Below are 12,525 nucleotides of genomic sequence, written 5' to 3'. Positions count from 1 at the left end.
AATCCAGTTAAATCTGAAGGGGGTAGTTCCCACTGGTATCTGCAGGTTCCAGGGAGATGGGTGACCCTGACTGCACCTGGCTGTCATTTGGGAGACCAATCACTGTTCACAAAAATGAATTTTACTCCTTTGCTTTATCTCCTGCAAAAGTCACAGAATCCAAGCATATCCCAAACGGTGGCTCCCTGTTAACTCCCTTACTCAGGAATGATTATTTGTTATTTAGAGGAAGAAACAAAAGGCTCCCAAGTCCTTGAAATGAGGAAAGCAATGCCAAGATATCCAGTTCCAGACCCCCCTTGGTGGTCCAGTGGTTTAGATTCTGTGCTTCCAATTCAGAGGGTGCAGGTTCCACCCCTGGTTGGGGAACTGGGACGCCACATGCCATGCGGCACCACCAAAAAATATATAAATAAATACATAAATACAGTTTCAGGGTCCATCCACCTCTTTCACATCTGTTCAACCAGCCCACTTCCTTTCTTTAGGGGAACTGGTATTGTTCTGCTTGATCTGACCGGACATCAGTTATCTGCAGTAGTGTATCCTCTCTAGTCTGTCTGCATGCTCAGTCATGGCAAGAACTGGAGTGGGTCGCCATTTATTTCCTCCTTCAGGGGATCTTCCAGACCCAGGAATCCAATCCGCATATGCAGTGGCTCCTGCATTGGCAGGCGGATTCTTTACCAATTCTTTACCACTTGAGCCACCTGGGAAGCCCATCCTCTTTAGCAGATAGAGACATCTCTTTGCCTTCTTCTATGGGAAAGTTCAACTTCAGTGCTCAGCAGATGAAAAAAGAGAAGTGTCGGTGTCAATCAGCTCTGCTCAGGACCCCCAGACATGCTTTCTCCCAAGCTCCAGAACCTGGAAGATTAAGGATGGTTCCAGGAAGACCTGTCTTCGAGCTACATGTTCAGCATAGTGTAGTGGCAAGGAGCCCTGTCTAGAAGTCCAGAGGCCCTAATTCTTCCTGGCCTTCGCCGCGACTCGACTTCAAGTCAAAGTCCATTAGCCCGTTCCCCTGACCCAGTGTGAACAGCTAGCTACACCCTACACTTAAGGGAGCAATAAGCACCCCGACCACCCACTGGGGGCCAAGACGGACCGAAGTCCCTCTGGGCCCTCCCTGGGTTGTCCTGATGCCCAGAAGGGACGTGTAACGAGTAGCTGTGAAACTCCGCAAACCCTCCGAAAGCCAGGGCTGACACCTTGGGCATCCGATAGAGGACAGAGGCGGGAGGTGAGTCTTCCTTTCCCGAGCCTTCCTCGCCTCTCCAGCGGCCGCGGGTCGAGGGTAGAGGAGCGGTTTAGACTGGAAGGAGGTTGGGCCTGCAGGCGTTGGGGGTGGGGTGGGGGGGTGGGCGTGCCACACGGGGATTCTGAAATGTAACGGCCCGCGGTGCGCTGCAGCCTTCTTCCTCCGCTCCCCCTCCCAACTCCAGCATTCAGCCTCGGCTCCCGGATCGGCCCTTCCGGGAGTAAACAAGCCCCTTGTACGAGTCCCAAGGCGGTGAACAGAGAAGAGAGGAGCCCCGAGACCAACCTTCCCACAGGCGGCCGCCCACAGCAGGGCGCACCCGCGCGACCCTCCAGCTGGCCCGGTTCTCTGCCCCGCCACTCCGCCACCCGCCTCCAGGCGCGGTCCCCGTCGCGCCTTCGAGGCCCCTGCCTCCCGCCCCGCCTCGACGCGCGCCCCCGGCGCAAGCCCGCGGGGAGGCCCGGCAGAGGCGGCTTGACGGACCCACAAAGCCCCCGGCCAGGCGCCGAGGCCTGGGCGCGCGCGAAGCGGGGCGTGGCAGGGCGGGGCGCGCCGGCCGGGCCGGGCCGGGGGTGTCGAATGTCACCCCTAGCGCACACCTCGGCCGGGGGGCGGAGGAGAGAACCACTGAGATGCGGAGACCTCCCCGGTCCTAGAGCGGAGCAGGAAGTGTCCCAGGGGAGGGAGCCGGAGGGCTTCGGCCTTTCCTTTCCTCAGCGTCCGGCGGGCTCCGGAGGCGGTCAGGCCTGTACGGCCCGCCAACTGGGACTCGGCGAGGAGGTGAGTACGGCCCGGGCGGCCCCGGCTTCTGCGGCCCGCGCACGCGACTGCGCGCTCCTCGGTCCCCTGGCTCCCAGCCCCGCGCGCTCCGGCCTCCCTTCCCAGAGCTGAGCTCTGAATCTCTGGGCAGGGGGATGAGACGACACAAATGTTTTTCAGGCGCCTGCATTTGATCCCACTTCTTCCCTCTTAAGCGGAGCCGTGGTTTTCTGGATGAGCAGGAGACGGGATCTTGGCTAGCCAGGGACAGAGTGGCCCTCGCAGAGAACCCGCCTCAGGAAGGACACCCGGGAGACCGGGCTGGAAGGATGAGGAGCTGCCGCCGTAGACTTCCGCCGCAGGAGGGCTTTGAGGTAGACGCTGAGAAGGAGTTCCATGCTGTGAGGTGAGGAGCCGGGAGCTGGCTAGAGTGGAGGTGGGTGCGGGTGTATAGGGAGGGAAAAAGGAGAGAAATCTGGATCAAAGGAAAGCTTGCCCCTTTCCCTGGCATACGGTATGCTCATCCCCTTCCCTTTCAGCTCATCCAGCTCCGTTCCTTCTCGTAGAGCGGCTTATAAGTACGCCCCGCCCCCTGTTGGATCCTCTTGAATTAATCAACGTTAATTCATTCATCACTCATCGTTTCTGAGCTTCCTACGTGCCGGTGCCAGGGTGACAGGAACGGCTGTCTGGTTAGGGATGATGGGCTAAGCCCAGAGCCAGATGCCCTAGAGTACTAAGGGTGGGTGCAGACCTGAGGAACCTCGAGGCCCTGGAGGTGTGTGATGGCCGAGTTCAGGGAAGGTGGAGTTGAGTAGGGCTGAGATTGGGTGTCAGATGCATGAACAGACACTGGGGGAAATCCTGTGGTGGGGCAAACTGTAATGTGTGCTGGCATGCTGGGGAGCCTCCTAAACCGGGTGTTGAGAGCAAGGGACCACGTCCAATGATCTCAGAGGCCTAATGGTGGGGGAGGGGACCGTATTTGCCATTCGTTTTCCCTGGGTCCCGTACTCTGGTTTAGTGGCTGCTACTCTGATGTTGCCCTGCAAATGTTCACTGAGGAGATGCAGGGGCTCCTGAGCCCCTCATATGTGGAGGCTGTGCCATTAGTGCCCCACCTCTATCCTGCCTGGGGAAGGTCTGTGAGGTGTGTGTGGTTTTCTTCATTGTGGTTTGAAGATGACAAGAGAAGAGAAGGCAAGATAGGTGGAGGCCAGGTCAAAAGTCCAGACATCTTTAAATATATACTGAAGTTTACTATTCAGACTTCAGTGAATTTGGTGGAGGCTCCTTTTAAAACCCCGGTGCTTTTAAATACTTACTGTTATTTTTATGTAGTAAACTCAGGGTGTGCCTCTTTTGACTCTCCCCATCTCTTGTTTGGGGGCTTCCCTGGTGGCTCAGCAGTAAAGAATCTGCCTGTAATTCAGGAGATGCAGGTTAGATCCCTGGGTCGGAAAGATCCTCTGGAGGAGGGCATGACAACCCAATCCAGTATTGTTGCCTGGAGAATCCCCATGGACAGAGGAGCCTGGCAGGCTACAGTCCATCGCATCACAAAGAGTTGGACACAACTGAGCGACTGACGTGCACACATGCTTCTTTTGTCTGGGTGTCTTCTGGGCTGTCTGCTTTCTTCCCTGCTTCCTGGTGCATATTCCACTGAGCAAGGCTTACTCGCTCTGTGTTGGTCTAACTCTGATAGCACTCACTACCAGCAGGGTGAATTTCCTGTCCTGGATCAGCTTTGAAGGCTTTTCCTGTGCATGTCTGTCTTTGTCTTTTCAGCTCATTTTGTAAAGGTCTCAAGGGCAAGGACGGTGACTTTGGCTCTGAAGCCTCAAGATAGCGGCCTTCTCAGCTCGTCCATTTCAGGTCCCTTCCAGGAGGACCTGGCCATCGAAGGTACCACAGAGTGTTAATTACCATCTCTCTCCTGCATGCGGCCCCATTGGTCTCCTGGGATGCTTGGAACACCAGTGCCACGTTGAAATGTCACTGCTTTTCTCCTGGACTGCCTGCCTTGTTCATCCAATCCTCAGTTAGGGAAATCATATAATGATGCTTTTGGGAATGGGGTTGTTCCTTCTCTGCCTTTATGTAAGGATCATCCACACTGACAAATGTCACATATCCTGGTGCTTCTCCCAAAGGCTGATCTCTGTGGGCTTTTTCACTTTTCCCATCACCACCCCTAAAAAACTACTACAGGAGACCAGAACATTGAAGCCAGTGATTTCTGTTTGGAAATAGGGTCGTCTTCTGCTGCTGACCCCCATCAAATCCCATCATGCCCACAGCCCTGTGCCCCCGAGTCTTGGCTCCAAAGGAAAGTGAGGAGCCCAGGAAAATGAGGAGCCCACCGGGAGAGAACCCTTCCTCCCAGGGTGAGCTTCCCAGTCCCGAGTCCTCCCGCCGCCTCTTCCGACGTTTCTGCTACCAGGAGGCTGCAGGCCCCCGGGAGGCCCTACACCGCCTCTGGGACCTATGCCGGGGCTGGCTGCGACCTGAAAGGCACACCAAGGAGCAAATCCTGGAGCTGCTGGTGCTGGAGCAGTTCTTGGCCATCCTGCCCCGGGAGGTCCAGGGCTGGGTGCGGGCCCAGGAACCTGAGAGTGGTGATCAGGCTGTGTCTGCTGTGGAGGCCCTGGAACGAGAGCCAGGGAGACCCTGGCAATGGGTGAGCAGAGGGGGCTGGGCTAGGCTGGCTGGGAGGATGGGAAGGGAAAGGGAGAGAGTGGGGCTGGGCAGCAGATGTGGAGAGGGTGGCCACGCACTTTGATGCTTTGGTGGGGTCACATATTCCCTGGCCAGGGATGAGGAATTCCATCTAGAGCCATGTGCTTTCGTTATGTCCACATTGAAGTTTGATACCCCCAAAAGGCAGAATCCATTACCTAAAGGCTCTAATTTGTGACACGGTTTTGTCATCTCTCTTTATAGCCTGAACAAGGTGGGTCTGTGCTTCTCGTGGTTGTGTTAATGGTCAGTAGGCCCAGGGAGGGGGAAGTTTGCCCAGTCCCTGGCACAATTGCTGGTCCTCATCTGGCCAGGGACCTCTCCACCGAGCTCTAAAGAGCCCTCTCTGGGATTGCAGCTCAAGCACTGTGAAGACCCTGTGGTGATTGACGATGGGGACAGCCCTCCAGACCAAGAGCAAGAGCAGCTGCCAGCAGAGCCCCACAGTGACCTTGCAAAGAGCCAGGATGCCCAGCCCATAGCTCTGGCTCAGAGCCCTGGGCTTCCAAGCAGGCTCTCAGGCCAGCTCAGCGGGGACCCAGGTAGGGTGCCCATGGGAGTGGGGGAGGGGCGTTTGTTCCTGGCCCTGTGCACTTGGAAGTAGCTCTTGACATTTTTGGTTCTCTCCTGCCCCCTGAGTGGCCCTGAACCTTTTTCAGGGTCTGGTCCTTCCCTAGAACAATTCAATGAGAATCTCATGAGAGTGTCCTCTTTGTGGTGCCAGGTCTGCCCAGAGGGACCTCTTCTGTGAGTAGGTGTTTTTTGAGGCTGCATCATCTCACTGCTTTGAGGGCACATCTCTGAGTTTGTTTTGTTGGTTTGGAGACAGCTGGGCACCATCACTGTCCAAATAGGGCCTGCGTGGGGAGCTGAGTATAGCCATGTCCTCTGAGTATAGACATGTCTCTGAACATCTCTTTTCTCACTTAAGTAGCTTCTGCTCTCAAGATTTTATAATGTTGAAAGAAAACATAAAAATGCCCCCTAGGGAACAGGGTGATATGTATGTCTCAAAATTGTACTTATTTTAATTGAAAATATTTTATTGTTAACCATTGTGTGAGCCTTCAGCAAGTTGAAATCTTTTTGCTGATGAAAGGTCTTGCCTCCATGTTGGTGGCTGCTGACTCATCAAAATGGCAGTTGCTGAAGGTTGGCGTAACTGGCAGTGTCTTAAAATGAGACAGTAATTAACTTTTGCCTCATCGATTGAATCATTCCTTTCAGGAACAATTTTTCTATAGTATATAATGCTGTTTCATAGCATTTTACCCACAGAACTTTTTTCTTTTTAAAATAGAATCAGTCCTCTCACTGTCATTGCTGTATCAATTGAGTTCATGTAATATTCTAAAGCTTTTGTTGCCATTTCACCAGCAGTTTTCACAGCACCTTCACCAGGAGTAGATGTCATCTCAAGAAACTGCTTTCTCTACTCATCCATAAGAAGCAACTCTTCAAGTTTTATCATAAGATTTTCACAAGTCAGTCACATCTTCAAGCTCCACTTCTAATTCTGTTTCTTTGCTGTTTCTACCACATCTGCCATCTCTTTCTCCACTCAAGCCTTGAACCACTCAAAGTCATCCATGAGGATTGGTGTCAACTTCTTTCAAACTCCTGTTGTGTTGATGTTGATATTTTGGTATCTTCCCATGAGTGGTTTTTTTTTTCCTGGCCATGCCGATTTGTGGGATTTTTGTTCCCCGACCAGCTGTTGAACCTGAGCCCTGGCAGTGAAAGTGCTGAGTCCTAACCACTGGTGGTGGTGGTTTAGTCGCTAAGTTGTGTCCAACTCTTACGACCCCATGGACTGTAGCCTGCCAGACTCCTCTGTCCATGGGATTCTCCAAGCAAGAATACTGGGGTGGGTTGCCATTTCCTTCTCCAGGGGATCTTCCTGATCCAGGGATCAAACCTGGGTCTCCTGCATTGCAGACAGAGTCTTTACCTACTGAGCTATGTGGGAAGCCCCTAACTACTAGACCACCGGGAATGTTCTCATGAATATTCTAATGGCATCTAGAACAGTGAATCCCTTCCAGGAGATTTTCAGTTTACTTTGTCCAGATCCATCAGAAGAATCACTGTGTATGGCAGCTATAGCTTTGTGAAATGTATTTCTTACCTTAAATAATAAGACTTGAAAGTTGAAACTACTCTTTGATCTATGAGCTTCAGAATGGATGTTGTGTTAGTAGGCCTGAAAACAACATTAATCTTGTATATCTCCATCAGAGATCTCTTGGGAGACTATTCAAAAAGCAGTACTATTTTGAAAGGAATCTTTATTTCTGAGCAGTAAGTCTCTTCAGTGGGGCTTAAAATATTCAGTAAACCATGTTGTAACCAGATGTGCTGTCATCTAGGCTTTGTTCCATTTATAGAGCACAGGCGGAGTGGCTTTAGCATAATTCTTCAGGGTCCTAGGAGTTTTGGAATGGTAAATGAGCATTGGTTTCAACTTACAGTCACCAGCTGCATTAGTGCCTAACAAGAGAGTCAGCCTGTTCTTTAAAGCTTTGAAGCCAGGCATTGCCCTTTCTGTAGCTATGAAAGTCCTATGTGGCATCTTCTTCCAATATAAAGCTGCTTTATCCACACTGAAAATCTGTTGTGCAGTGTAGGCACCATCGTTAATGATGTTAACTTGATATTCTGGATAACTTGTTGTTTCACCTTGCACTTTTATATTATGGAGAAGAGCTTTTTTCCTTGAGTCTTGTGAACCAGCATTTGCTAGTTTCAAACGTTTTATTTATGGTTTTTTTACCTCTCTCAGCCTTTGTAGAATAAAAAGAAGTACGGCCTTGTTCTGGATTAGGTTTTGGCTTAACGGAATGTTGAGGCTTGTTTGATCTATCCAGACCACTAAAACTTCCACTGTACCAGCAATAAGGCTATGGCACCATCTTGTGTGTTCATTGGAGTAGCACTTTTAATTTCTTGCAATAACTTTTTGTTTGCATTCACAACTTGGCTGTTTGATGCAAGAGGCCTAGCTTTTAGCCTGCCTCAGCTTTTTTTATTTTTAATATTTATTTATTTGGTTGGTGGCGTGCAGAATCTTTAATTGCTGCATGCAAACTCTTAGTTGCTACTTGTGGGACCTAGTTCCCTGACCAGGGATTGAACCCAGGCCGCCTGCATTGGGAGTGCAGTCTTAGCCACTGGGCCGCACAAGGGAAGTCCCTCAGTGTGTTTCAGCTTTTGATATGCCTTCCTCACTGTTTTAAATCTTCTAATGTGATAGGTATGTGGCTCTTCCTTTCATTTGAATACTTAGAGGCCCTTGTAGGATTGTTCATTGGCCTTATTTCAGTATTGTTGTGTCTCACAGAATAGAGGTCCAAGAAGAGGGAGAGAAATGAGGGAGCCAGCATAACACACACAACATTTATCTGTTAAATTTGCTGTCTTATGTGGGCAGAGTTTATGGCACCCCAAAACAATTACAATAGTAACCAAAGTTACTGTATAGTAATAGTAATCAAAGCTCACTGATCACAGGTCACTGTGACAGGATAATAATGAAAAAGTTTGAAATATTATGAGAACTCTCAAAATGTGACACAGAAACATGAAGTAAGCAAATGCTGTTGGGAAATTGGCACCAGTAGGATTGCTTTGATGCAGAGTTGCCAAAAATCTTTACTTTTTAAAACACATAATATCTGCAAAGTGCAATAAAATGAGGTATGCTTGGCTACCCATAAAATACTGACTAGCGGGGGTGAGTTGCCCGTGATTTTTTTTTTTTTTTTTTTTTGGCTGCACTGTGGCGTTCACTAGTTGTGGCATGCAAACTCCTAGGGTTTTTGTTTTTTAATTTTACTTATTTCTTTTTGTCTGTGCCAGCTCTTTGTTGCTGTGAGGGTTTTTCTCCGGTTGCGGTACATGGGCTTTTCATGCAGAGCCCAGACCCTAAGATGTGCTTCAGTAGTTGCGGCGCATGAGCTCAGTAGTTGTAGTTCCCAGACTCTAGAGCACAGGCTCAATAGTTGTAGTGCACACACTTAGTTGCTCCAAGACTTGTGGAATATTCCTAGACCAGGGATTGAACTTCCTGCATTGGCAAGTGGATTCTTTGCCACTGAGCCACCATGAAAGTCCAGGGAGTTTTTTTAAGATTTTTTTTTTTTTTTTTTTTGCTGCACCTTGTAGCATGTGGGATCTAGTACCCTGTAATCAGGGATTGAATCTGAGCCCCTACATTGGGAGCATGGAGTCTTAAACGCTGGACCACCAGGGAAGTCCCCTGCCCATGATTTTTAGTTGTAATCACCATGGAAAAAATTGGTGCTCTCAGGTTGAAGAGAGTGACCTGTATGGTGTGAGGGTTAGCTCAGGTGCACTTATCACTTTGTACTACAATTATAGATGGCAGAAGAAAGTATAAGGAGACCAGAAATCCATTCTTGGTGATTCACAGAAATTGTCTTTACTGTAATAAGCTTTGGAGTGTAGAAAAGTTACATATTACGTTTCTTTATGTGTGAAACTATACTAATTTTTGTACAAATCAAATAAACTCCAACCTTTCCTTGGTTAAAAGTCAAGACAGATGTGCTAGTTTTTTGGGGCTGCTGTAATACAGTCCCACAGACTGGGCAGCTGAAATAACAGAAATTTCTGTGTCCTAACATGGTCTTCATTATGTATGTCTGTGTCTTAATCTCCTCTTCTTATGAGAGCATCAGGCATATTGGGTTAGGGCTCACTCCCATTACCTCATTTTAACTTAATTACTGCTTGAAAAATCCTATGTCCAAATTTATTCCCGTTCTGAGGTATTGGGGGTTGGGTCTTTAATATGAATTCAGTGGAGATGCAATTCAGCCCACAACCACAGGCGTGAGAAACAACCATTTGCCCAGATAAACAATGCTTCCCAGGTGGCACTAGTGGTAAAGAACCCACCTGCCATTGCAGGAGACCCAAGAGATGCAGGTTCAATCCCTGGGTTGGGAAGATCCCCTGGGGGAGAACCACCATGGCAACCCACTCCAATATTCCTGCCTGGAGAATCCCATGGACAGAGGAGCTTGGTGGCCTATAGCCCATAAGGTTGCAAAGAGTCAGACACAACTGAAGTGACCTAGCATGCATGCCCGTGCCAGCAGCCTGGGTTCTACAGGTTCTACAGGTGGCTATGAGAGGGTCTTAAGGAACTGTGTCAGCCTACTCACTTCCTGGTAGAGTTCTGAGATAAGCCAGCTGCTGCGTGTCAGAAGGGTCAGTGCTGCCATTTCCCTGAGCAATAATAAATGGACAAAGAAAGCATGATGAGAGTTAGCTATTAGCAATACCTTAAACATTCAGGTGATTGATCACTGGGAAGAATTTCCAGTAAAAACCATATAGTTACTAGTCTTGAAGATTTTCCCCAAAATATAGTTTTTATTTAGAGGCAGAAAGCTTTTCAAAGTAATCCTCAAAGTATTGATATGCTCATTTATCATGCTGAAAGGTAGGGTAGGGCTGTGTTTTATCCCTCAGAAGGTGGTAGGTATGAGAGCAAAATTGAAACATCCCTTCTTCAAGGGACTTCCCGGGTGGTCCAGTGACTGATACTCTGTGCTCACAAGCAGGTGGCTCAAGTCTGATTCCTGGTCAGGGAGCTAGATCCCACATGCTGCAACTAAGAGTTTGCATGCTACAACTAAAGATCCAGCATGCCACAATGAAGATAAAAGATCCAGAGTGCCACAGCTAAGACCTGGCACAGCCAAATAAATAAAATAATTATTTTTAAAAAATCCCTTCCCTAAATCCATACCCACCAACCCTGAGCTTCTGGCAGCAGAGTGATGAGGCTGCCTCCCATAGGGAACTGCTCCCCAAAGGTCACTGCTGGCTGAGCTGGCTCCTGTCTTAGACTCTTGTTCCAAGTAGTCACACCTGCCCCTGTTTGCAGAAAGCTTTGCATTTCAGGTGTGAAAGGTAAGGAGCATTGGCTTCTATTTGGCACTGATTTTGCATTATGAGCTGAGGTTAATCTGAATTGTCTCTAAACTGAGAGATGATAGTGCATCCTTCCAAGTTTATTCTATGAAAGGAGCACTTTTTGAAACACAGCTCATTTGACATGACTGCACCATAGGCCAGGTATATGGCTCACTTCTTGCAGAAGCGCAGGCAGGAGCTTGTCAGGGGAGAGAAATCACATGAGAATATAGCAGAGGCTCTTGGTAGCCCAGGATAAGGGAAAGTGAGATGATCCCAATGCTACACTCTACATTTTTTGTGTACATTTTTGTGTGATTACTGGTTAGAGTATTGTGCCAAGTACTCTTCCAGGAACATCTTATAGAGATAAGAAAGATAGGCTTCCTTAAGGAGCTGTGCGATTTATAAACTTATAAATGTAAAAAGTTACATGACACTAGAGTCCCACAAAATCTTTGTTGCCAACAGCTCTTACTGACCTTTTACTCCATGGAGTTTTAACCTTTATTTCCCTCATATTATGGATGATAGAGCTGAGGTCCCTGGACCTGCAGGGAGTCACATAGCTGGTTCGTGGCAGAGCCAACTGGAACCCAAGCATTTTGTTTTAAAGCCCACATTGACGTGTCTTAAAGCAAAGCAATAGAAACCCTTATGATTTGCAAATGCTTTTTACGTACATCATCTGGTAATTCTTTTTCTACAGGTAAGAAAAGAGACTCAGATTTTTATGGGATTCTTTTCTGATCTCTTTCAGTCCTGCAAGACACTTCCATTCTTCAGGAAGCAAGTTTGAGGGATGCACAGCAGGTGACTACCTTCCAGCTACTCCCGGTGAGTGATTTCTGGGGCAATCACTCATGAGCCTTAGTGCTTGGCACATGTGTTTCAGTATCTATCATGTACTGTGATGGTTGTTGAACATACATGACCCAAAGGAGATGAAACTCATATTTCTTATTAAAAATTGATATATCTTTGATTAGTGTGACACACAGGGAGATATTGTAAATTTAATATCTAATGAGCCTTGATATGCATCTTGTGGGAAAAAGATGTATATTTTGATATTCAGTGTTGTTTTATCACTCTGTTGAAGATAGTTGCTGCCTAATGAGCTAGAAATCACCATCATGAAAATCTTTTTTTTTTTTTTTTTTTTGGGTTTTAAAAAATTTATGGTAGTATAGGCATAACAAAATATACTATCTTAACCATTTTTCACATAGTGTTTTTAAGTGTTCAGTAATATTAAACATATTGATATTGTTGTGGAGCCAACCTCTAGTGTTTTTTCATCTGGTTCTGGTGGTGGTTTAGTCTCCAAGTCATGTCCGACTCTTACGATCCCGTGGACTATAGCCTGCCAGGCTCCTCTGTCCATGGTATTCTCCAGGCAAGAATACTGGAGTGGGTTGTCATTTCCTTCTCCATCTGCCCAAGTTGAAATTCCTCACAAATTAAGTAACTCCCTCCATACCTCCCAGCCCCTTGAAGCCACCATTCTTCTTCTATGATTTGACTGCTCCAGATATCTCCTATAAGTAGAATCATACAGCATTTTTCTTTTCATGACTGGCTTATTTCATTAAGGATAATGACCTCAAGGTTCATCCTTGAAGTAACATGTGCAGAATCTCCTTCCTTTTTAAGGCTGAATAGTATTTCCTGTTATGTATATAATGCATTTTGTCTATCTCTTCATTCATTGATGGACACTTAGGTTGCTTCGGCCTTTTGGCTATTGTTAATAATGCTGTTCTGAGATCATGGTGCACATGAAATTTATATATTTTTAATTTTTTTACATAACT

At 47.7% G+C, this 12,525-nt stretch overlaps 1 protein-coding gene across 3 annotated transcripts in view; it reads left to right on the top strand.

Moving 5' to 3' along the window:
* The first annotated feature begins 1,896 nt into the window (after positions 1-1,896).
* The window catches only part of ZNF496 (zinc finger protein 496), a 46,370-nt gene continuing 35,741 nt past the window's right edge, over positions 1,897-12,525 (top strand). For 2 of the 3 annotated variants that reach the window (XM_055551969.1, XM_055551955.1), the window contains exons 1-6: positions 1,897-2,041; positions 2,201-2,426; positions 3,812-3,928; positions 4,277-4,703; positions 5,121-5,304; positions 11,469-11,545. In XM_055551969.1, coding sequence (XP_055407944.1) covers positions 4,314-4,703; positions 5,121-5,304; positions 11,469-11,545 — 651 coding nt within the window. In that variant the 5' untranslated portion in view covers positions 1,897-2,041; positions 2,201-2,426; positions 3,812-3,928; positions 4,277-4,313. The remainder of the gene's footprint in view (positions 2,042-2,200; positions 2,427-3,811; positions 3,929-4,276; positions 4,704-5,120; positions 5,305-11,468; positions 11,546-12,525) is intronic. The other variant, XM_055551962.1, reaches the window with a different exon arrangement.

Source organism: Bubalus kerabau, chromosome 1, assembly GCF_029407905.1.
Source record: "Bubalus kerabau isolate K-KA32 ecotype Philippines breed swamp buffalo chromosome 1, PCC_UOA_SB_1v2, whole genome shotgun sequence".
NCBI lineage: Eukaryota > Metazoa > Chordata > Mammalia > Artiodactyla > Bovidae > Bubalus > Bubalus kerabau.
This window is presented reverse-complemented; position numbering and strand designations above follow the sequence as displayed.